Raw genomic sequence first — 25,966 nt, forward strand, 5'->3', positions numbered from 1 at the left:
ACTGTATACAAACTGTATGGAACTGTATGGGACATGCTAACGTTAGCCTGCTAGAGCAATCAATCAACACCTGTTGAATAAGGATGTTAAGACTAGCATGGCGTCGCTCGACGTCCAGAAATAGACGCCCTGAGCCCGCACGCCTGCTAGCTGCAGCTCTCTGCGCTGCGGACACGCCACAGCAGCGCCCCAGGAGCGGCGTGAGGTGTTTGACAACAACCCCCCTCCCACCGAGCGGCCGGTCGGCGCTTCCGCGCTCCCCGCCGACCTGCTACGTCAGGTAAACGCCACGGAGGTGCGCTGGCTACTTAGCTAACGTTGGTTGTAAGCTAGCGTTACTTTAGCATAGCGCATTTAGCGTAACGCTACTTTACCAGACTCGGCAGTGGTGTTTCCACACTTCGTATTAAAGCCTGTCGCACGATAAGGTCATAACGAGCTGTCGTCACGATTTGTATCGTGCTTTTAGGCGATTTACGTATTGCGCGAAACCCCATTTAAAAATCATACGGTTATAAATATTGTTATGGTTTGTCACTAAGCATGTCCTAGTTAATAAAGACTATTAGCTAAGGTTTCAAAGGAGTTCTATTTAAACTCGGCTAACACACTAGTCAAAAAGAAGAACTTGTTTCCCAATTAATTCCTATATTTTGAACCTTGTGTTTGATAACCCCTTTTTAACATCCATGAATTGTCGGCTAACTCACATGTAAACTAATCAGATCGTGTTAGATATATGTTGATATTAATTCTGCCGAATTAAAAGAAATATGCGGATATTTCCGCATATTTCCGTTAAGTCAAGCTTAAAATTACACAAGAGTTTGCCTAAAAAGTAAAGGCAATTTGGAATAATACCTTCTTAATTGGACTCCGGTGTTTGGATTCTCTTCGGTTTTGGTTAATGCAGCTGTCGCTTTTAAACGACCTGCCACGTTATCGGCTAGATAATAATGTTATGGTCGTTTTGTGTAGTAATAGACATCAAAGGTAAATAGATTTTACAATTAGTCTGGAGGACCAACCTTTGGTTTTCATCTGCAAATTTCAGTTCAATCCAATGTAGAAGAACTGACGCCAGCAACAACTTCAAAAGCGTCAACCAAAAACCTTTTAGTGGTGTTGCATCTTCATAGTGGAAGTAATACAATAATAGACACACTTATTGTAAATCTAAACGTTTGTGTGTCCAGTCCATCTGTTTTTGTGAGCATGGCTTCGGGGACCGAAGGCTCATCATCCACCGCTCACAGACACACTAACAGGTTGGCCAAGGAGAAGTCACCCTACCTGCTGCAACATGCTCACAATCCTGTGGACTGGTAAGTGAGTTTAATCAGATGTAGAATTACAGATTCCTGCTGAGTGGACATTTACAGTACCAACTATTCTGATGTTTCTTTCAGGTATCCATGGGGACAAGATGCATTTGACAAAGCAAAGAACGAGGACAAACCCATCTTTTTATCGGGTATAAGATTCATTCCACATCTTGTATTAGCATCCATATTATTTTTGGATGCTAAAAAATCCAATATAATATATTTTATATAAGAAATCACTCTTTTTAGTTAATTTTTAATGGCTTATTATTTACTAGAAGTAAAACATGTGTTTTCTGTATATCTGTCTGTGTCTGCTTAATAGTGGGGTACTCAACATGTCACTGGTGTCATGTGATGGAGAGGGAATCTTTCGAGGATGAGGACATTGGCATATTCCTTAGCGAGAACTTTGTCTGCGTTAAAGTGGACAGGGAAGAGAGACCTGATGTGGACAAGGTCTACATGACTTTTGTTCAGGTTTGTTCCATTCATATTTTCACAGTTGTCTTGTTTAATTTTTTGTGTTAATATTGCCTTTTGGTTATTATCATCCATAGGCAACAAGTGGAGGTGGAGGCTGGCCCATGAGCGTGTGGTTGACCCCTGACCTTAAACCTTTTATAGGGGGCACCTACTTTCCTCCAAGAGATCAAAGAGGAAGACCTGGGCTCAAGACAGTCCTTACCAGAATATTAGATCAGGTAAGTCAATATTTGTGTTTCTGTTAGCATGTTGCATTTTGTGAGCATTTATATTAGCTTTGCTGTTAGTTCTCAGGCCTGTGGACCTCCATTGTTATATCTAAATAATGATAAATATGTCTGATGGACAGTGGAAGAATAACCGTCCGGCTTTGGAGACCAATGGAGACAGGATCCTTGAAGCATTAAAGAAAGGCACATCTATAGCTGCAAACCCTGGAGAGAGCCCTCCATTTGCACCAGATGTAGCTAAGGGTTGCTTCAAGCAGTTGGCTCATTCCTATGAGGAGGAGTATGGAGGCTTCAGAGATGCTCCTAAGTTTCCCACACCAGGTACACACAAACAAAAAACTGAATGTTGATGTTCAACCATTCCAACCCTTCTCGTTTTAGGATTCTATTTCTCTGTCTCTCCTCCATAGTAAATCTCATGTTCCTCATGACGTACTGGTCTGTGAATTCAGCCACCACAGAGGGGGTTGAAGCTCTTCAGATGGCATTGCACACACTCCGCATGATGGCACTGGGAGGCATCCATGACCACATAGCAAAGGTAAATCATAACTAAAAACATAAATAAATAAGAACAGGAAACAAAAACAAAAGTCAATTGATGAATCTTACCACATTGTTTTTCATAGGAACAGATTGCTGCAGGATCAATGACACTAATCCTCTATATGCATACAGTATTTGATGCACACTAACTTTCTTTACTTTACGTATTGTCTCACTGTCTCGCTCTTGGTCTCCCTCTCCTTTTCTCAGGGTTTTCATCGATACTCTACAGACTCCTTCTGGCATGTTCCCCACTTTGAAAAGATGTTGTACGACCAGTCTCAGCTGGCTGTAGCCTACATAACTGCTTTCCAGGTGTGTGTCTCTGTATGTCTGGCAGGGTAATTATCTCTCCATCATTATGTGCTGCTATTACTAAGTCAGCAAATACCTCCAGTGTGCAATATAAAAGGTAAATCAACATTACACCTGTGGGGGTTTGTAAGGAACTTAAATTTCCAATTAAAAGGAACAGATCAATAAAGAATGATTAGAAAGAGGTTGTGCTGCATTCTATTATAGAACCAGAGTTTGTAGCTTCCTCTTGGGTTAGTTCAGGCTGTGCTGCTTTTTCAGTGTGGACAGTGACTGAGAAAGAAGTTAATTGGGGCAAACCTAAATGCAAATATGTTTGTGATAATGAGGGTATAGACCTACCTCAGCACTTGTATTGCATGCTGCAGTTTATACAGTATCTGCCATATAAATCACATAAAAAGTTCTTACAGGTTATGCTAAGGTTAAATTATAACTCTAAGCAAGTTTGTTTTTCTATTTCTCTAGGTATCGGGTGAGCGGTTTTATGCAGATGTTGCTAAGGACATACTGCTCTATGTCTCCAGAGACCTGAGTGACAAGGTGAATCATTTATAGCCTTATTGGTTCTGTGTACTGTATGTGTGCATTTGTTAGTGATGCCGAGGTTATGAGGAACCCATCCTCACTGGTATAAATCACGAAGAAGGTAAAGAAGATAAGCTAGAGTTATAGGGGATGTTGGATAAGGTTGGCGTTAATGCAGTGTTTTGTCTGTGTCTGAGGCTGCCAAAGCAAGATGATTAAGTAACTTGTGCCAGAGTAGAATAATCGCACGTTGTTTTCGAGTGTTTGATGGCAAGAGGTGGAACCCAACTGACAAACAATCCCTTAAACCCTTTACTCTCATTTAAGGGTCATCCTCCCCTTTTGATTAATGAGTCAGCAGCAGAGAATGGGACAGACAATTAACACCTAACTCACTGCAATCATTATATCATCATTATATTCACCAAGATTTATTATGTAATTATACCCTAATGAATTATGCCCGAAATGTAATTTTCTATAGACTGTATGTTTTTTACCTACTGAAATGCCAGGGATCTTCCATCAGGGATAAAAACTCCTGGAGTTTGCTGTGCCTGGAAAAATACTATTCACTGCTGTGTGCCAGGTCTCACAAGAGCTCTGCTAGATTTGCCGTATTACCTATGAATAAAATAGAATCGCACTATTCCACTGTTGTTCATCCTGCACAGTTGGCTGTAAGTCTTTGTCTGGTAAATAGAAGTACTGTTGTCCTGCTGCACACAGTTTTTTCAAGAAACTTTCTTTTCCTTAACAAAAATCATTGACGTTTATCATTATGTGCAGGGAAAGACGATAAAGTGCTATAATACTTTATATACAAGGTATTCACCTGAAACGTCAATTTTACCATTTCTACAGATCAGAATATGATCATGATCTGTTTTCCCCACAGAATTAATATAAAACAAGAATTTATATTAATAACTTGGAACAGAAGTGTTTTCCTGCTTCACTAGGTTGTAATGAGGCTAAAATAATTCCTCCTCTGAAAATTAGTCAGTTGTGTAACCTATTGTGACACTTAACTGACATCAACTGCCTGTGTGGTACTTCCAATTAGCTTTGTGTTTTATTACACTATCTGTGAGATTTTGGGCATGGGTTTCATCTAAAGGAAGGACTGATACAAATTATCTATGTTTGAGAACATGTAAGAAGAAACCCGAGTCCAGGAGTAGGTTGTAGAATGTATTAAAGTATATTATTGTGTTTACATTTTCCTCCTCTTTTCAACTCATGCGTTCTTAAACCCAGTCAGGGGGGTTTTACAGTGCTGAGGATGCAGACTCTGTTCCGCCATCGGGGGGACCAGAAAAGCGTGAGGGTGCTTTCTGTGTCTGGACGGCATCTGAACTTCGGAGATTGTTGCCAGATGTAGTGGAAGGTGCTACAGGATCAGCCACACAGGCAGACGTCTTCATGCACCATTATGGCGTCAAGGAGCAGGGCAATGTTGCTCAAGAGCAGGTATTTTATTTTGTATTGTACAGTGACGCTTCTTGTCAACTTCAAAACGTTTCACTGTACTTGCACTATTAAAACAGCTTAATATAATTGTAATGAATTTAACCTTATGGTATGGGTGTAATGCAGACTGTAAAAATAATAAATTGTTTCATTAAACAGCATTTTGAGGTGTTAGAGCTGATCCATTAAAGCATTAACATGACAGCTGTTGCAGTCGGTATGAGCTCATTTGTGTTCTGTGCGTTGCCAGGACCCCCACGGGGAGCTGCAGGGCCAGAATGTGCTGATTGTGCGTTATTCCGTGGAGTTAACGGCTGCCCGTTTTGGACTTGATGTCGAGAAAGTCAATGAGCTCCTGGCCTCCGCCAGAGCCAAAATGGCAGAAGTGAGAAAGAGTCGGCCATGTCCACATCTGGACACAAAGATGTTGGCTTCTTGGAATGGTAAAGTCTAAAACAGGTTTAACACTAGGACTATTTTAGTAGAATTGGCATAATTGTGCTCATTCTGACAGCTCTGTTGATGACTACAGTAGGTAATCAGATAATGTTACTTGGAAAAAAATATCCATATGCAGGATAAATTATATATTCACCAAACTAAAAAAGTTGTTTCTTGAATCAATTAATAGGATAAATAAAAGAGGATGCCACGTGTCACCAAATGCCACACATACAGTTTACAGCGAATTTTACATTAAACGTGCAAGTTGCTCAGCTGGCCCATCTGCAGATATAGTTCAACCTAAATAGTAGTACTGTGATGTTACTGAAATATTTATACATACAATGTTTATAGACATTCTTCTAGTTACTATCTATATTACTACAGATGCTGTACACTACTGTCACGACACATTACGTGTCCAAAACATTGTCTCAGGTTTGATTAAGTATAGGAACAAAACAAAACCAAAAGAAATCCTCACCACACATACAAACGTGGAAACAGCCACACGTTAAGTTCCCAGGGCTGATGTCTCAAGACATTGTGTTAGTGAGGTAATGAGGCTCTGGATTCCCAAGAATGTTCCAATTAGACAGAAAAACCTTGTTCTTGTATCTAGTAAAGAAAACCTTCTCTTAATCACCTGTCCCTGTCTTGAGCTACTACACTGGGTTGTGCACTCATTCACTTTGATGCACTACATGTAAGCAAAGTGTGAGGAGAAAGGGAAGGGTTATTAGTGGTGGAAAAGAGAAGGCATGAGAGGGAAAAATCTTTAGGGCTGGAATAGAATACTACAGTAAGTTTAGACTGAGGGGCACACATTGGTGTGAAGTGAGTGAAGTGAGGGGATATGTTCAGTACGTAAATGTTGCACCGCATTGCTCAACGCTTCTTTCCACTCAGGTTTGATGCTGTCGGCCTACGCTCGTGTTGGAGCTGTGTTGGGGGACAAGGCTTTGCTGGAGAGGGCAGTACAGGCTGGAAACTTCCTAAAAGAGCACCTGTGGGATGCCGAACAACAGACTATTCTCCGATCCTGTTACCGTGGAGACCAGATGGAGGTGCAACAGATGTAGGAGACCTATTAAATTTTCTAACATTGCATCAGATTATCGAAAAAAATATCAATAATAAAATAATATATGTAAAACCTATTATATAGTTTATATACTGTGTTATTAGTGTTGTGTTATCAGTCAATGGCTAAAATGTTAGTTTTCAAAATGTAATTGATGAAATTATGTATAGGCAAACAGAAATCTTAAGCTTGGGATGCACTTTACTGTAAGATACACCAAAACCTATGTATATAGGTGGAGAGGTTCTACACAGGGCTTCTGTGGCACAGACCTATGGAACAGACTTGTGATATTCCCTTCTGAATATTTCTCAGTAACGTAGCCTTTTAAGCTAGTGAAAGGTCAGTGTTAAGTTTACAAAGTAGGGTGGCTGTGCAATACCGTAAAATCCACATCTCTTTTCCAAACCTCCTGTTCTGCCATTACTGTAGCTACCATATTATGCACACATATAAAAGGGTCAAAATAAGAAAGGCTCTGGAAGACATACTCTAAACCACAGGGTGGAGAAGCGAACATAGTTGTTATGATTAGGAATGAATAAATATATATGTGCAGCATTTCAGTACATAGAGAGATCTGAGGATATGATTCATTGTACATATGTAAAGGTCCAACAATGCAGTGGCCTGATTGACACATGGTAAGAAACGCAACAGGGTACCTTTTTTTAAAAGGTTTTCCTTTTCTGTCAAATATGATGATCTGACTTATAACACAGGCTGCAGTGTTTCCATACAATTCCCTTTTATAAGTCATAACAGCTCAGTCATCTTTTCTAATGGGAACAAACAGGCAAGTCCTACAGAGCTACCAATAAAGCACTGTGCAGGAGTAATAATCAGCTGTAGTATTGTGCTGGCGTAATTCTTTATATTCTGAACAGGAGACAAGGCTACGGGGAAAATCAGGTTAAAAGAGGAAATCACAGACCAAGCTCACTGTTCACTGCACCGACGCAATCTGGTTACTGTAAAACTGCATTTACATACACCATTCAGCAATCCAATTTCTCCCTTACCGTCTGGCTTATATGAAACACGATTGACCAAATTTAAAGTGGATTAGAGAGAAAGCACACTGAATGATGTATGATGTTGATGCCTGAAGAGAGCGTTTTAACTGACAGCATCGAGTAGCCTCTTCTTTAGCCTCTGTGCTTCAGGCTGATGGGATATAAGAGTTTTTGTTTTTGGAAAAAGTTCTAGATTTTCTGTAAACTTTTCTATGTAACATGCAGTAAAAATGAATGTTTAAAGCTCTCGAAATTACAAGCTGACAGTGCGTGTTACCTGATGAGCCTGAAGGCCTTAATTTAACAGTCAATGTTGTTGAACCCACACATCATACAGTACAGACACACTGTCTACTGTTGATTCTACCAAAACGACTCTGTGTGCCATGTGCCATGAGTCCCAGAGCACACCTGATGAAATGTGTACAATTTCAAATGGAAAACACACACACACGCACGCAAAGCCTAAAAGCCTCTGGCCTTGTTTGCATCTCATTCATAATTGTCCAGTTCAACGTGTTGTCAGCACTCAGAATGCTTACCAAAGGTCTGTTTTTTAACACTGGTTTCCTTTCCATGTGAGTAATTCCCTCTGTCATATATAGGCCATGGACTAATTCACCAGGATGAATGGTGGGTGTTCAGACTAACTGGGTTAATAGACTGTGTATGTGTTAAGGAGCTGATGCCATATATTTTCAGTGGCCCTTGCCTGGTGCTTTGATTGAGATTCTTCACGGAGCAGATGGAGGCCTGGGATTAATGGTACTAAGGTGGTAGCTTTGGTTGTGTAGACTTACCCTGGCTTGTTCATTCATACATACAGTTTGCAACAACAACCACTGTACCTGCGGTCTGCATACTTCAGTGGCAACAGAATCCTACTAGCATTGGAGTGATTTACAGAAGCAGAAAGCATTCGTTTGTCCTGTGATTCTTTTAACGAGATGTTGGATGTTTTGAGAAAAGGGACGTAGCAAAGGTCCAACAGAAGATAAAGTATTACTGTAAGTGTAACCACATGGACTGGTGCAAAACATAGTTACATGAGGGGAAAAAGGAATGTGATACACTAAGGGGCTCCAGGCTGTCCCAGGAAAACAAACAGCAGCTAGATTTTCTGACTAATGAGTCAAACTGAAAACCCTGTCTGGGTATTTCAGTTTTCTCAGTCATTATAACTCAAACTATTGTTCAGTACTGCAGTAGTACAGTATGTGTTAAACGAATTATTCAGTGAAATTACACATAATTTAAGAAAGTATTCTGTAACACAATGAAATATATCAAATTATCTCCCAAATGAAAGGTCACTGCACTTGTAGTAATGATGGAACTCACTATTTACACGACCCATGTCGCCCCGGCACGGTTTTCCCTCATAGGCTTATTCTGGGAAAGTGAAGTAGGTTGTGTACGGGCAAACAATTAAGAAGCTATAATTATAAAGCCATCTCTAAATGCTATGATACCGTAGACTGATGGGGTGTTTTATCTTTGCGCTTGGCAAAATGACTCATTCAACACACTATTAAAGGTGTGAATGAAAAGGCTGAGTACTTCTGAATGGCCTTTACATTTTTGTATTTGTGTCAGTGAGGCCCTCTTGAGTTCTTGTCTCAGGCTGTCATCTCTAAAGTTGGAGTCACCTCAGCTAGATTACATGTTGATGTACTAGAAAGGCTTGGAATAAATACATAGTTGGTGACTAATGCATCTGTATTGGTCACTGTAGGTCACTCATGTACATCTGGCCAACTTGCTCACTTTAGTTCAAACAGTTCCACAAAGCTACGTGGGTGAAGATTGAAACCTTTCCTTGGGCTCAGTCATTGCCTTAGAATTTCAAACGGATCCATTAGGACAGCTGTATATATCATTTTTATAGCTTGTTTAAAGTTTAAATTCCAAGTACAATCTTGATTTACAATAAACTGACAAATCCCTGTCCCGTGTTGTGTCCTTATGACTAATGACCGCCATATGCGCTTCGTCCCATTCCAATGCCTCCTCCCATTCTCAGCCACTTGACCCTCAGCCACCAGTCTCGCCTGAGACAGCACTATCTGGCTTCCTGTCACCGTTCGTCCCCCTGCACTCACCTAGATGGAAGTGCCATTGTGGAAACTGGGGATGAAGGAGGGTGGGGGAACTTGATCTGGTCGTGTAGTTGGATGGAGGAGAGATGTGTAGAGACTAATTCTGACAACTCTAGTTTAAAGGAGAGTTTAAAAAGACACTGCAATTATAACCTACAGTAATGGGGAGGGATGAGATAACTTGTCTAATTAATATTCTGCCTCACACTTGGTGTTGGTGCCACGTGTGCATTTATAAAAATTGTTGATGCCTTTGTGAGAGATAGAGGAGGAAAATTAGTAATTTCACATAGAGCAGAGGCTTTAGGGAGAGATTATACTCAGTTTGGTTTTTCTATCATAAAGTATTGGGTTACTGTCCAAAATGATTCCTTCTGGCTTTTTATAGTCTCAATTACAGCCAGCACTGCAGGGTTCCTTTGCTGTCTTCATAGCAAACATGGCTTGATATTCTTTGAGGCTTATATTGACGCATTTTAATACGAAGGAGAAGCAAAACTCTGAAGTTGAACTAGTTCACCAGCATTAACTGTCAAAATAGTTCTTCTGTCAATTAATTTTTTATGAAAATGTCCTAGTTCTCTGCTTTTTCACTTCCTTAATTCTCATTTCCTTCTCTCTCTTCTCTAGATCCCCCCCCATCTCTGGCTTCCTGGACGACTATGCCTTTGTCATCTCTGGATTGCTGGACCTGTATGAGGCCACGCTGCAAACGGAGTGGTTGCAGTGGGCGGAGGAGCTGCAGCTCAGGCAGGATGTGATGTTCTGGGATGACCAGGGCGGCGGCTACTTCTGCAGCAATCCCAACGACAGCACTGTCCTGCTGCAGTTGAAAGAGGGTGAGCCTAGACCTTTTTACACTGATGACCCTCAACTAAAGCAGGCTGTGGTGAAAGCATGGATACTGACAAGCCTGTAGCTACAGTATGCAGCTGCAATCCACTGTGTTCAGACTGTTGGTCACAGCCACCATTCAGATTTTCTGCTGATCATCAATAAAATGCTTTTAATTAACTGGTTGCCGTGGCTATCGGTCATTAGTTTTTGTGGGACAGTGGGTTAAAATGAGACTTTATGAAATTAATGAAACAGAAATTTAAACTAATGTTGTACATTCCATAGTTTGTTCACTGATTCTTAACAACGTGCATGAGTAAATATCGAGGTGTAATTAGTGTGAACTGAGGCAGTTTCAATGGTTGGGTGTAATCATTTGCCCCTCCATCTTTTTCTCACAAACCCATAGGGTATATCCTTATAAGTAGTTTGAGATGTCTGCCATAACACTTCTGCTACTTTCGTTGCATCTCCATAAGTGAAGGATGGATGGGTGCTGTCCTGATACATGAACAGCTAGAGGATAAAAGAAATGAGCAAAGATATAATGATGTCCCTTATCTACCTCTTTCACCGCGGCGGCAGACTAATGCTCCGACTCGCCAGCTACTTTGATCAACAGACCTGTCAAATCTGTCTCCATTCGGTCTCTCGGTCCATCTGCCTTGGACAGATTGAAACAGCACACACGTACAGTGGGATTTTTGAAATATACCGGCTGTTTCTGCCTCATCTCATCTCACTTAAATTTCAACTTTGTCCAGAACTGTTTTTAATACTGATTTTCTTCTTTGGGATGTTGGGTGCTCTAATTCCAAATTGTATGCTACATTTTGGTGGCAGACTGTTCCATGATACTAAGGATGCAATGCTATGCATTGCATAGATAAATGCACAAATCATCTCAGCAAAAATGTCTAATCATGCCATCCAGCAGACTGCAACTAAACAAGCCCCAATGCATGCAAGCTAGAATTTTTGGTACACATAGTCTTAATCTTTCTGTGGGATTAAACCTTGGCGCTTATGTTGCTGGTATTCACTGATTGTTTTTCCTTTTGACTACTTTTGGTAGATAATGACTACTGCTTATTTGTGACACTTCTTTTTAACTCGTCATGGGGCTGCTCTGATACCAATGCTTTCCCATTTGGCTTAAAGAACTGAATATTCACCTGGTGTCTGTAATTGTTGGGATATATGCTAAATATTAATAGGTCTGACTTTGACGTGAATTGTGTTCAGCTGCCTGTCAACTCCTCCAACTAATGGCTGCTGGCAGCTCAGAGAATCTCAAACCTTGTTTGACATGCAGACGTCCACCTTTGATCTGTCACGCCAAAGTTATTCTTTTGTCTCATTGTGGTTGTGAAGGTGCCATGTCTGGAAGCGGCCCCTGTTATAACTCCATTTAACGGCTTAATTTGTTCTTAAATACATCCTGTACCATTTAATAAGCCGGTCTCTCCTCATGTGAATGCAGTTCATTTTATGTAATATCTAGTTTCTCATTGCAGGATTTTTAGTTGTAAAGTCAGTATTTTTGCTTTACACAGTATAATGTTGTTATACAAGTGGGTATATAATGAAATTTATATATAAATAATTAAGCCTGTGACTGGTGCAGCAGCAGTCATGGCCAAGATATTACAGATTAGTGGAGGAACCAATGACAAAGCAAATAGTTATTCTTAAGAAGCTGTTGACTGATCAAAGATGATGGCTGTGTCTGTGTATCAGCCCTGTGTATGCAGGGATGCCTGTCCACCTGCGTCTGTGTGCGTTTATCAGAGCTGACATGCGAGAGGGTTCCCATCTGAGAGCATTGACTGTGCCATCATGGTCACAGCACTGTGTAGGGTTGAAACCCATTAGTGACGCTACGGCCGCTGCAGTGCGGACGCCTGTCCCAGCAGTGTGGTCTGTCACTGTAAGATGGATTACCCCGCCACAGTGTCACAAAAACAAACACACACACTGAAGCGTGGCGTGGCCAAGGAGTCAAATTGAATATCCACCGAGTATTTTCCCGATGTCCTAAGGATGTAATTTTGTCTGTCTTTCTTTCTCACATTGAAAACCTTCATGGCCAATGACTTCAAATCAGTGTTACAAAGCAGGCATGTAGCGAGGTCATAGTTTATGGGAAGATCACCTCCACGCTCTCATTGGACACTGATAAGAGATAAGAGCCAAGGACTTAAGGGGGTGAAGTCATTAGGTCATCTGTTACTCTGGCATTGTGTTGTACCAATGGACATAGCGAAGTTAGTTTGACATAAATGTAACTGATTTGTCACTTGAATGTTCTCATTGTATATTTTCTCAGAAAACCTACACCATATATTAACTGGTTGAGCTGAAAAAAAATCTTTATTTATTTTATTTGCAGTTTTAAGCATCATCAACTGTTTTATCTTTTATTATTAGTTCATACTGTATATGACCACTAGGGCAAATAGCTGTATATGAATTACAGTACTTACAGGCAGTTTTTCATCAAAAGCCTTGTATAAATTATTTTTATTATTTATATATTATTGTATAAATTGTCGATCAGTAGATACAGACACAACAAAGTTGTTGATGACTGGCACACAGTGAGTATAACTCCCTAATAATTACAATATTTATTTAACCACATAGATGGTAATTATAGCCTCTCTGTTGCATTCATACTATTGGTTACTTATGATGTAACATAAATGCCAAAATTGTTTGTTTGTCGGCTTATGTTGACTTTCCAATGATGTATCTTTGTGATTTTCAGATCAGGACGGTGCAGAGCCCAGTGCTAACTCGGTATCAGCATCCAACCTTCTTCGTCTGTCTCACTACACTGGAAGGCAGGAGTGGCTGCACAAATCTCAGCAGCTGCTGGCAGCCTTCGCCGACCGCCTGACCAAAGTTCCCATAGCGCTGCCTGAAATGACCCGGGCTCTTCTGGCTCAGCACTACACACTTAGACAGGTTATTCGAAAATGCACAGCTCAATTAAACCTATCAGCTTGACTTTTCTGAATGGAATATCTACATTTCTTTTAAAGGGAATCTGTGAAATTCTATGCAATAGACAAGGCAGACAACCAGTAGCGATTAACTGTGGCTTTAGGCCCATCAGGCAGCCCTGCATTAAAAGCAGATACAATTCTGAAGTGGAAATTATTGCATGGGCTCAGCAGTTCATCTAAAGCCAGTGTCAGGAAACACATTTCTGCATCCATTAATGCATGTTAAAACTCCACCATGTAAAACAAAGGACCCGCTGCTCCATCAATACTAGATCCTCAGTTCGAGGTTGAAAACACCATGATTAAAACCTGTCCTTAAAGAGCTCAATATGTCGATATACTGTACAAGAATGTTTTACCTAAAATGAACTGCTGTGGGTCGCTTTAGACTGACTGCTCTTTAAAAATATGTTCATTTAATCCAGGCACACAGGGTCTGAGAATCTTTCTGCCTTGTTGTCGTTAGTGTACATTTAATGGGCTATTTGTGAGATTCAGCTCCAGTTATATAATCGGATTTGAAATATTAACTCCCTTATTTAGCCTGAAACCAGCGTACCACAGCATAACAACAGTAGTTACCATGAAGTTTCTTGGTGACCCTAGGAAAAGCTAATGGGCAGTAAAGTCTGAGAAGGGAAGTAACAGGAGCAGAAACAGTGTGGGTAGGGAGTCGTTAGACCTCTGCCCCTTATACACAACCTGTGAAGGATTAGGAAAAGGGTGAGGTGAAGCGAGGCAGTCCTAAAGCAAACCTGTGCCTCCTTAGGGCTACAAAACATACCTGACCTCCTTATCTGTTCATATTTCTACATCAATGCCTTTTCCTTACATTCTCCCTTATTTTGTACAGATTGTGATCTGTGGCGAGAGGGATGCCCCTGAAACAACAAGTCTTCTATCAGTGGTCCACTCCATCTTCCTGCCACATAAGGTACTGTAGTTACAGGATTCTACATTGTGTGTTTGTCAAGATGGTGCATTCCACATTCAGACTAACATGTGGAAAATGTGTCATCAGCTGAAACGTAGATTAGCTATTATTTGTGAGTAGTAAGCTTTAAATATGGAGCCACAAAAACACACAGATGCAGAGTGAAAGCAAGCGACAACAGCGCCTGGGGTTTTGGCTGGTTTAAGTGTCAGCCTGTAAAGGTCAGCCTCAGCTTCTCTGTCTCCTCTGCAGTGTTTTAACATTTAAGATGCTGTTTCTGTTTTCAAGTTAGTTGACTCCGTTGGCCTCTCCTAATGCCTGAATGCCTAGTGGCTCTGCAGCCCCCCCCCCCCCAAAGCTCAGAAACAGGCTGCTTATGAATCCTTTATAATGAATATCAAACATCCATCTTCATTTTTTGGATAAACCTATTAATTGACAATTATCAAGAATCAGTTAATGTATCTATTAATCACAGCGCTTGATCTTGCTTCAGTTTGCAATCGCATGTAAATTTCATTCATCTCTGGCAAGTGTTTAAATGTAATGTTTAGCTCAGCAAGATAATGATGTTTGTACAGTACGTCAGCACTTCATTTGATTAGTATGACTCTGGTGAACGAATGTGTTAAATTTAGGCATACTACAGTATTTTACCCCCTGAACCACCAATTTGAGCTCAATGAGTCCTGACATTGTCATCCTGGAATATGAAGGCGCCATCAGGGGAAACAGCCAATAGAATAACCTGGGTATTCAGTGCACTCAGGTGGTTAGTCGACCTCATTTTGTTGCCAGCTGAAACATATTAATCACTACAGTAATTATGCAGTAGAAGGTTGTTGCCTAATTGCAGGTGACTACTTTTTGTCCAGGCAGCGCATGTTTCTTGTTGTAATTAATGTGGAAGCACGAATAGAGATGTGCAGTGCTCTGAAGTAAGAATCTGATGCAGATGTGCAGTCTAAATTGTCTGGAGTGAGGTTATTCAAGAGGAAAATAGATGTGTTTTTCTGCTGCTGTTTCATTGTGAGAGCAGGTACTGGGAGACCCTCATGTTCACTGGAGAAGAAAAAACTGTTACAACAACATCAAAAATTTATGCAGGAGAAATGCAGCAATAAAGTCCAGCCATGCATTTTTCTACCTAACCAGATCTCGGTTTTACAACCTATGCAGTGAATTTTTCCTACTTTAGAGCAGGACATTTTAGCAACTAACTAACAGCTTCTCTATTTCTCCTCCTGCCTCTCACCAGCAAGTTGTAGGAAACTACTATATATCTGTGACCATAATCCTTTATAGCCCTTAGAGGTCGTTTTGTACAAGTTTGCCTTCAGAGTACACTTGATTTAATCTAAGGTGTTTTTCTTTCTTTGTGTGTAAATAAAAAAATAAATGCACAGGAGCTGAAATTAGATCAGTAAATTCAAACAGGGATTGTCCAATGAAACGCACACTCACACACACTCAACCAGAGGCTACTGAAATATAGATGAGTATTGCAGTATCAGGCAGTGGCTGCAGTAACATCAGGCCATTCCTGATCCCTGCAGAGAGACAGATACCCAGACTGAGCCAGATAGAGCCATTATCGGGATGGATCTATTTTTAAGGGGACGTATCACTGCATCCAGCCAGAACCAGCCACATGCTGGGCCTTCTTATTTGTACTCAGTTAGTCATGGAATTCTCACAGTAGAGGCCAATAAGTAGAAAAATGGTTACCAGAAGTAAACGGACCAATCCTATGGTTTATGCCTGGAGTCATCTTTTACAGGGAAGTACTTGCAGGTCGCCTCCCCGGCATTTGTAGAAGAATTGTTTTGCGTAACAAATATACGCTGTTTGCTGCAAAGATTGGAGCCAATAAGGCCTCGGTGACGAAGGGTTGTGGCCTGCGTCTGCTAATGATTGCAGTAAAAGCAGAGCTGAGGACACAAGAGGAATTGAGTTTTAAAAGCCTTTTACGTTGAGGGATAAGAAACAGATTGTGGTGACCACAGAAACAACAGGGGACCAATAAGACGGCTGCGCAGGGGTTACCACCGGGAACAATAAGATGGTAAATGGGAACGAGATTAATGTTTTTTTTTTTTATTTCAAGCAGAATGTGTGGCCTGAAAATGCTTAAAACACTAAGTTCAGATTGCATTCTGAATGTGAAGATAGAGGAGGATGAGCTTTATCATCCTGTGTGTTTGTTTGCGAGACACAGTCTTTTGGGCAGGTCTGGTATGTGACACAAAAGAGCCGCCAGACACTTTTTTTTTTCCTCCTACTTCTAATGAGCCTCCACTGAGCCTGAGAGTTACATGGAGGTGGGGAGAGAGAACGAAAATCAGACAGAGGGAGGAGAGCGGCTCCAGATGTTGTGAGAACAGCTGGCCAGAAGCAGCAGAAGCAACACTGTTGGCTAGACATGGTGATCCTGCACACCACTAAATACACACTCTCCTCCTCAGGGAAGAGAGAGCACCTCTCAGAGGACTAACACTACTGTCTACAGCAGCTGTGAGACACTTTTTTTTAAATTTCTTTATTTTTTTATACACAAACACCAGCAGTTAAACACACTATCCATGTGTCACACAAAGAAGCACAAACAAAAATGACAAACACATTCTTCCACATATGCATGATTATTTGTATTCATTACTTTAGTTGCTGGAATAGTAGCCAACAACAGTAATGGTGTCGCTGTACAGTAGAAACTACTTTAGTATTTAATATGCTATTAGCAATTATTAATATTATTAATAATAATTGCTAATATTGCTTATATTTCAGATATGTGTCAGTTTTGGTGCTTGAGTGATTTTAATCCTCCCTCACCTTGGTCCCCTGTTTATTAGCTCCACAGCTGAAAACGTTGTTACTACATGTACGTAAATGACTTTCTAAAGGTTTCAGCTAACTTGTTTTGTAAAAAATATAAAATAAGTTGTTTTCCTGTTAAAGAAAAAGAGTTCCAGGCAAATCCAAGAAATTAAACATTTCTTTAACAAGTGCAGGAATAAATCTCCTACACAACAGGATGGATCTGCTAATGTTAAGCTAAAGTGTGATGGAGTCCAGAAGCTGCTACAGTATAACCAGCATAGTGTGGGAAATGCTGCAGCGCACTTGATCTGTTTATTATGTGTGCAAATTACATACAAATGTTTACAGTAGATAGGCATGCTATCTTTGGGGGGGGTTGAATCTAAATTCCTGTTGTGATTTTCTGTTGTTAGCCCGAATGCCACTTGTCAGTGCGACTGTACTTATAATCAGTCACATTTGTGTGTTTGCACTCAACTAGTCATTCTGTCTGTGTTAAAACATCAGAGTTATACTGTCTCAGAACAGGGATTTGTGTGCATGTGTGTCTCTGGCAGGCACAAATATGGAAACTCAGTGGCTGTGATGCTTTTGTTTGGGTGTTAAGCAGAAGCCGAGATGCTTGTTATCGTGAGGACTCAGAGTCTTAGATGTTACAGGGACTAGTCTCTGTCCTGCTCCATTCTCTCTAGACAGAGCAGAGTACAATAGATGACATTCTGTGAGAAAAAGAGATGGAAGGCAGGAACATGACCTTTTAGGGGGAGAGGGTCCTTTCTCAACCCATCTGTGGGGGGAAGTGACTGCAGGTCCCCTAACCAGACCTGAGAGACGTGGGAAAAGTCGTCAGGGTGACAGTGAGGGACAGAAGGGGGAGCCTAACCAGAGGCTAACTGTGTCTGGTCACAGCACAGTGTAGTAGAGGATTAGAGCGTGACAGGTTCAGAGTCCACCTTTGTGACCTACCTTTCTCCAATCTCCCCTCTGTCACAGCTCTTTTGTTAGTTCACCGGTGTCTACAGGCGTGTGTATTTCCTGCATGTGGTGTATGGCGTGTGAGGAATTGATTCTCCTGCTCTGTCCTAATTACCTGCTAATTCCAAGGAGTTACAGAGCAAAAACCTCATTGATTGGCAACAGTGGAGAGACTTCGAATGGTTTCCGTCAGTGGAGGGGTTTCAAACCAGACCGTAACAAGCAGGCTAGCTTTAAAATAAACCAGCAAACCTTTTAATTATCAGTAGGATAGTGTGTCTCTCACAGGTTAATGTAGCATATATTTTATATTTTCTGACATATAAAAGGTTTCAAGAACTTGCTTTGAAATATTATACTGTAGCTACTGCCAGTTCAAAAAACAGAAGAAACTTGTTGGGGAGCTTTTATGTTGCAACTGGTACTAAAAGATGTACAGTAGGAGTTTCTCCACACCTGTCTAAGTTTACAGTGTTCTGTGATGACTTGGACAGAAAGCAAACTTTTTTTATTTCAAATTTGACCCTGCTGTGTGAATCAGAGCTAATGAAACACCTCTCGTGGAGTCCAGCAGTCTTTCATCTCACACATATAGTCACCCGTCCTCAGAGGTCGTTACCGCTTGTTGGCATCTCAGCAGAGTGACCCCCCAGTGTAAAAGCATAAGAACTAGAAGCAGGAGTCAAGGATTTAGAACATTGGCAGGTTTTAATAAAAACGGTAATGTTAGCATTTTTCTTTTTATTTTAATACGTAATTAATACAGTGGTCATCTTTGAATAATGCTAACTAATGTTTAGGGTTAAGTAAGGAAATATTATTTTGTTGTTTCTAAATTTCTTCGATCTTCATCTACCTTTTTTTTATTATAGGTTAACTGGATGACCGTGTCCTGACATACAGTATTGCCTAAATAAAAGGGGAATCAAAGGATCTGGTTAAATTCTAGATCTAGAGGACATGACATTTACTTTTGTCTTTCCAGCACATGTCAGATTTCTTCCCCTTAACATTGTGATCCCATCATGACTTTTATGACTCGACCAGATGAGAATTCCCTTTCATCTGAAATTCAACGCGAGCTGATGAAGTATGTCATGGGTGTCGGGATCCAACTAAAGAGGGGAGCTGTTAATTCTGCGCAGACATCAAGGCATCGTCGCGTGTCACTGCGGCCCCTGATGAGTTAGTGGAGAGCGGCCTGTAGAGGCTGTCAGCAGATGCAGACTGATGCCCGGTGTGACAAAGCACAGAGCAGATCGCCTGCACAGGCCACACAAGCGTGTGTGTGTGTGTGTGTGTGTGTGTGTGTGTGTGTGTGTGTGTGTGTGTGTGTGTGTGTGTGTGTGTGTGTGTGTGTGTGTGTGTGTGTGTGTGTGTGTGTGTGTGTGTGTGTGTGTGTGTGTGAAGTGTTGTGCGGTGCTCCCTGAACTCTTTTTACCACAAAACAATGGCTTGTTTCTTTTATTATGGCAACAAGCTAAAGCAAAGGACGTGGATTGAATGAATGTAAACTTTCAAGCATGTGATTTTTATTTCTCACGCGTTTGAGGTTGTGTTGTGGTCTTGTTGTGATGACTTTGTGACAGTGTTTATGCTTAAGTTGTACATGGTGTAATTCAGACATTGTCAGTCTTCTGTAGGTATGACATCAGATCTAACAAATGTGTGTTTGACATCTTCAACGTGATCCTCCTCCTCTAGAGAGTTTGTCCTATAAGTCACTAGACAGGACAGAAACCATTAAGATGGATCCTGAAGACGTGTGTGTGCGTCAATGTCAGCACAGGTACACGGTGTTCCTCTAAAGCGTCTGAGCTCGGCTGCTTTGGAGGAGTGGGAGGGAGCTGTCAGTGTAGGGACATTTACCGGGTGGGAGTTGTGTGTCTGTGTTGATGCGTGTTTGTTTCAGGGTTGCCCAGCGTATGAAGGGATTAACCCTGTGGGAGTTGGCTTGGAGACTGTGCTCTCATGTGAAGCCAACTGTGCTGTCTGCTGCAGCCTCACACACATACACGCGCATTTTGCCTTACGCTGAGTCCAAGACCACACAGTCTGCTTTCCCTTCATCACATTCACAAGACTTGTGTATATACGTTCACACATAATCTCCCCGTCTCTCTCTGCTGCTGTGTTTCTCCATCACTCCACCCCCCCTCTTGTGCTTTGCTGGTCCCAGGAGTGTGTAGATGGTGTTGTTGTGACACAGACAGACTACATTGTGACCTTTAAGATTTGAGAGTGTGGCTGAATGTGGTCTGGGCCCAATGAGGGAGCGCATGAAGTTGACAACCAAAAGCAAGTGTCAAGACCAAGTGGTTCAACTTGGCGCAGGACAGCCTCCTCCTGTCTCCATAGCAACGGTCACGTCGTTAGACTCACATTCCATCACACTCTTCACCCGTGTGTGTGCGCTCTTAATCCATTGATTGCTGTATATTAATTACATTTCTGCTCTGAGCTGTACCGTATCTTCAAAGTATAGATTAAGAAAAGATAGAGCAGCATCACTTGATCATTCCCTAAGGAGGTCATTACACCAGACAGCACATTTAGTAATAGAAAAAGCAATACTCATCGCTGGCGAGGCCTTTGGTGGCAGGGGGTGGGCATTGATAGGTTCTTAGCGTTAGATGTGCAGATGGCAACCAGCACAAATGAACATCTAAGTGGCTAAGTGGAACATTGGGAGTGCAGTGAGACGGTACAGTAGCCTAATGTGAACATGCAGCTCATAGAGTTGAGGTGGAAGCGAAGCAAACCATTCTACATGGATGAGGTAAGCAGAGGTATCTGCTGTTTTTATTCAGCTTAAATTAAAAACCATCACTTCTGTGTGTGTTTAGCCAGCAGAACAGAAACTGGACTAAGCCTGGAATCCACATCCTTCAAGCATCGTCACATGTTCACGCAGCAGTGTTGCATTGGGAGGAGATCTTTCACCGGACCATTTAGTCTCCGCGTCTCTTCATTCTTTTCCCTGTTTTTCCACTCTGTCTGAGCTTGTCGTTGACGTTGTCATTCTCGCTCCGCTGTGAACTCAGGGCGGTGCCCGGCCAGGAGGAATGGACATTTGTTTGACAGGGGGCTGCCTTAGGGATGGGCGGCTCGGCCCTCTTTAACTGTGCTCGGCTGCCCGTCTAGGAGCACCGAGTCGCACAGCGGCCCGACAAACAGATGTTGAGACACGTCATCTCATTTCAACCACGTCGATTCTCACCTTTACCCACCACCACACTCTTGTCATGTGCAATATTTAAATAGTTAGTGTGACCTAGTCTTTGAGGGCACTGGTGTTGCAGCAGTGTAATATATTACACTGTGCGAATCGCATATCCGTCCACTCACTATTGTTTTTCCTCTGTGTGGGCATGAGACAAGGGAGCTGCTGACCCACGACTGAATGTATTATTTTTAGGAAGCACATTATGTTTGGTTTTAGTGAACGTGTATATGTGAAGAATTACATAATTTCACTTGACTATTGTAAATAGTCTGAAGAATGAATCAAGAATATTCAAGAATAAATTAGGTTTGTTTTCATTATGCCATATGAGGTAACACTTTGTCGGATGAAAGGACTAATTATGGCTGCATCGTGGCACCTGTTAGTGGTTAGGACATACTGTACAGCATTAGGCAGCAGTTAGCTGATGTGTTAGAACCAGGAACAATAATAAATAGTGAGAATCCGCCAAAACATCCGCGGTCTTACTGGCGCAGACGTGATCTAAGGCAGGAACAGTGGTGAACTGATGGCTGGGTGATGGGCAGCACAGGCTGCACACAGCTTGGCTTGTGAGCTACTGCAGCTCAAATGGCTGAAGAAGTTAATGCTGGTTCTGTTGGTGGAGGCATCACGAAGCCTTCTTTGGCCTGTGAATCAAGTCATTGTAAACTTTATTCATTAGCGATATAGTGTATCATTCATGAAATGAATATTAAGTACATAAATTGTTAGCAGAAGTTTTTAAACTAAAATTTATATAAAGTAATTGTTAGCAGTTTTTAAACAATAAATTAAGGCAGTTTTAAGTTTTTAAACATAAATTGTATCGTGTTTTACTTGTACTTATACAGGTACTGCTCACCACTAAGTGGATTGCTGGGTGCACAATATATGGCAAACAGTGATAAGTCTGTAGGGAGACCAGACCTGGCCTTGTTGTTCACCTTGACACTTGATAGGTTTACACTTCAACATATTCTGCAAATTGTCTCTATTTTGTTGCGGTTTTATTTTTTTAATCATCGACGTACAGTACAGTAGTATATTACGCACCACCATTGTGCCGATGTTTATTATTTTAGATTAGCTGACTTATTAGCTGAATTTTTTATTCACTTTATTCTAAATCATTGTATGAACCACTGACATGGTCTTTTTTGAGCTGGTAATCTAGTATGGTGTGAAAGTGACTGATGTTGTGTGTTGTCTTCAGTCAGTAAGTACGGCCCTTTTCTCATTGCTTCTGTCTTCGGCAGGTGTTGATGCTCATCGATGGCGATGCAGAGTGTTTCCTGTGCCAGCGTCTGCCCGTCCTGGCCTCCATGTCCCAGAAGGGTGGTGCTGCCACAGCATATGTCTGCCAGGATTTTACCTGCTCGCTTCCTGTGACTGACCCCCAGGAACTACGGAGGCTTCTGCTGGATGTGAACATGGAGAAGCCAACAGAATAATACCTGAAGAACTGACTGAACTTTGACTACAGGGACCTAATCCTCAAAGTCTTTCCATAGCATGTTTGCTGTCTGGCAAGTCAGGCTTATATGCAAATATACTATAGCAACTTGCTCAAAAAAATTAAGGGAACTGGATGTTGATAAAACAATTCCTAGAGGATCTCCTCTCAGAACATCAGTGAGCACCTGGACCGTCTGTGGTGGTACTGAAATGACATTGGATATGCACTAATACATAAAATGTCCTTTACTGTAGTTACCTAATTGTAGATTTAGGTCAGGGAAATATGAGGGCAGGTCAGTGGCATCAACCAGTAATTGGGCCCTGCTGGCAGACCTGGCTATGCTGGTGTTGCTGGTAAATGCCACATTGCTGAGTGGGAACATGTCAGGGAAGATCAGAGCCTCGTGCCACCGGATAAGGTCTGTGTTTGACTATTGGGACACTTATACTGTATGTACAGTAGTAGATGTGCTCTGTATTTATCAATTATTTTATTAGTGTTAAACTGGTAAGTAGTTCCTTTTGAGGTGATTGGGGTTAGATCTGTTACTTTATATTTTAGCCAGACCAGCAGAGTATTACCTCAAATATCAACTCAAGCTTTTGCTTAGTAGCATTAATGTGATGCAGGTGTAGAAATGAACCTTTAGAGAAGGATGCTCGGCAGCAGCAGCACTTGTGCAGCGATAAACTACCTTCACCCCAGAACACTTGAACAAACAGGACCGACGCTATTTTGCAGATAACCCAGTCTGGCCTCGCCCCGTGTTCCCGCTCCCACGCTCATGTCACATGGATCTGACAGTGGGGGAAACACGCCTTGGTTGTGTTTGAGTGCAGGAAAAAAAGGCTATTTTGGAGCTCCTTAGGTGTGCCATAACATTACATAACAGTATCGTTTTATTGTTCGTGTGTGTGATTCGTCATCACTGTGAGTGAACTGCTCTCCAACAACCCTCCGTTTACTCTCCGCTCTCAGCGTTGTTTATTTGTGTCTTGTCCTGGCTTCAACGTGAGCGCTTTCGTCTCCACAGCTGCACAGCCTCTGGGTTTTATCTTAAGGTCTGGACCAGCAAGTATACGCACAACCTTGAATAATAAAGAATATTGCTCTCATGAGCTGTGAGCATTTTATTTGTGGAATGGATGCGGATGTGGTTACTCTCTGGGTGCGGAAATGTTTTGCTGCACAGATGTATGAGATTCTTTTTCCACTTTTCCACAAGAGCAGAAAAAGTTGAATACATGACGGGATAAATTGTGACATTTTCACGATGGCTTCTTTCTCTCAGCCCAAGACAGGAAACCTCCAGCAGGAACGGAATGAATGCATCTCAGCGGTTTGCCACTCTTCTCTACTATAAATACCGGCGTTGTGTATCGCATCCCTCGCCTTTTCCCTCAGCAGGCTGCATGAAGGTAATGTAAACTCTGTGCGACTGTGAAGGTGTATGAAAGCGAGTCAGAGCGATGGGTGGAAGCGGTGACGCTGAGCCGACGCGAGGGCCACAGTAAAACATGTTTGTGTTGTGACACGGCGGCAGCCTCGCATCCCTTTGCTCCCCATCTCATCCATCGGCGCGCCGCAACCATCTGCACTTGTTTACATTCGCTTCTCTTCCTCTCCCTACTTTCCACAGGCGCCCCCCCTCCCCTCCTCCCTCTGCCTTTTCAGATCTGGCGAGGGCCCCGTCGCCTGAAGAACGAGGGAAGTCGCTCTGGCAGACGGCTGCTTTTGTGGAAGAACAAGAAATTGCCAAGGGAGGAAAACGGGACGAGGAGGGGGATGAGATGCCCTGTTCCATTTTAGCTCCACTCTTCAGATTAGGAACTTTTTGTCACTTCTGGGACTCCTTATCTATTTCTTCCACACCCCTCTCCCCCTTTGCCCTTTGGTGTCTCACTCTATCGTGATCCTCTCTCGCAGATAGAGTTCTGCCTCCCCTTCTTATACCTGGTCTGTGTCTGGCTCTTCTTTCACATACTGATACGGACCATTTATTCCCCTCCTCCCTACCCGCTTCCCACTCCTCTCATTACTGTTCTGCACTAATTGTTTTGATGAGCTGCACACGCTGAATTTTAATTAGCACTGAGATGAGTGCTTGAACCCGGCTAACCTTTTAACCCAGTAATTATGGCTCTGGCATGTTTGCTCCACAGATCAGCGATGATGCTGCTGGCACCGTAACTTTATTTGTTTAGCAACAGACCGACAGCAACATAAATAAAGTCGGTACATTAAGTAAAATTATATTAACTCTCAAGGCAGTGGACTTTGCATTGGCCAGCTGAGCCTGGGGTAAAGTAGTTGATGCCTTTGGCTGTATGTGAGCACACACAAACTCCAGTTTGCCTCAGCATCACCCTGTAGCTTCTGCCACCAGAGGCATCATCAGTAACTCATCCTTATCTTGCAGTTCCCACAATGCCCTGCCATTCATTAGACGGGTGTTACTTAGGTCCTTACTGTGCTCTAGTTCCTCTGTGATCAAGAGATTTAAGCTTTTCAGCCTCACTATAGTGTCAGTAGCTCATGTTGCTTCACAAATAGCTTCTCAAAGTTAAGGGACAAGCCAGTGTATGAACACTTTTGTGCACAAACTTGTGCTCAAATGTCAGACATCTGCCCAAAAGTATTTATTAGCTGCAGAACTCTGGCTACTTTAGACTCCAGGAATCTGAACAGTAAAAGGGTTGCAATCTAATATACTGTAGTGTTCTCAATTTTTGCATCAAAAAATAAAAACAAAGAGCAGGGTTTTAGTGTAGTATCTGCTATTAGATTTAAAATAAAATGCACTGAAGCATAACGTTTGAAGGACAAAACTATATAAATCATTATTTTAAAGTATATGAAGTTAAAGCAATAAAGTAGGATGAAATAACTTAAAAATGCTTCTACACATACAAACGTTGATTGAGATCCTTTTTTCACTGGTAACTCTGGTAACTTGACTGAGATGCAGCACTGATGTACTAAGTTACACTGGTCCTTTGATTCCAACATGCCGAAATTGACCAGTATGCTACAGTAACACTGGCCAATTAGCTCTGGACACAAAGGGTGTCTGTCATTGTTAGTGTTCAGTACAGTAGTAGCACATGCATTTATGCATGCACCTTGTGTGTCAGCAATAATTCTAACATGAA

General features: G+C 41.8%; 1 protein-coding gene across 2 annotated transcripts; it reads left to right on the forward strand.

Moving 5' to 3' along the window:
• The first annotated feature begins 79 nt into the window (after window positions 1–79).
• Window positions 80–23,932, forward strand: spata20 (spermatogenesis associated 20). 2 transcript variants are annotated; one of them, XM_029133436.3, is made up of 16 exons: window positions 80–280; window positions 1,197–1,325; window positions 1,410–1,474; window positions 1,651–1,805; window positions 1,886–2,029; window positions 2,161–2,362; window positions 2,452–2,582; window positions 2,798–2,902; window positions 3,371–3,445; window positions 4,691–4,903; window positions 5,154–5,346; window positions 6,257–6,425; window positions 10,177–10,385; window positions 13,154–13,353; window positions 14,248–14,328; window positions 22,612–23,932. In XM_029133436.3, exons 1-16 carry the CDS (start codon window positions 84–86, stop codon window positions 22,804–22,806), a joined length of 2,463 nt encoding a protein of 820 aa, XP_028989269.1. In that variant the 5' UTR covers window positions 80–83; the 3' UTR covers window positions 22,807–23,932. The 2 variants fall into 2 exon arrangements, with proteins under 2 accessions (XP_028989269.1, XP_028989271.1); XM_029133438.3 differs by having other exon boundaries at window positions 143–295.
• The last annotated feature ends 2,034 nt before the right edge of the window (window positions 23,933–25,966 follow it).

The sequence above is a fragment of the Betta splendens genome, chromosome 19, assembly GCF_900634795.4.
Source record: "Betta splendens chromosome 19, fBetSpl5.4, whole genome shotgun sequence".
In the NCBI taxonomy this organism is placed as follows: Eukaryota; Metazoa; Chordata; class Actinopteri; order Anabantiformes; family Osphronemidae; genus Betta; species Betta splendens.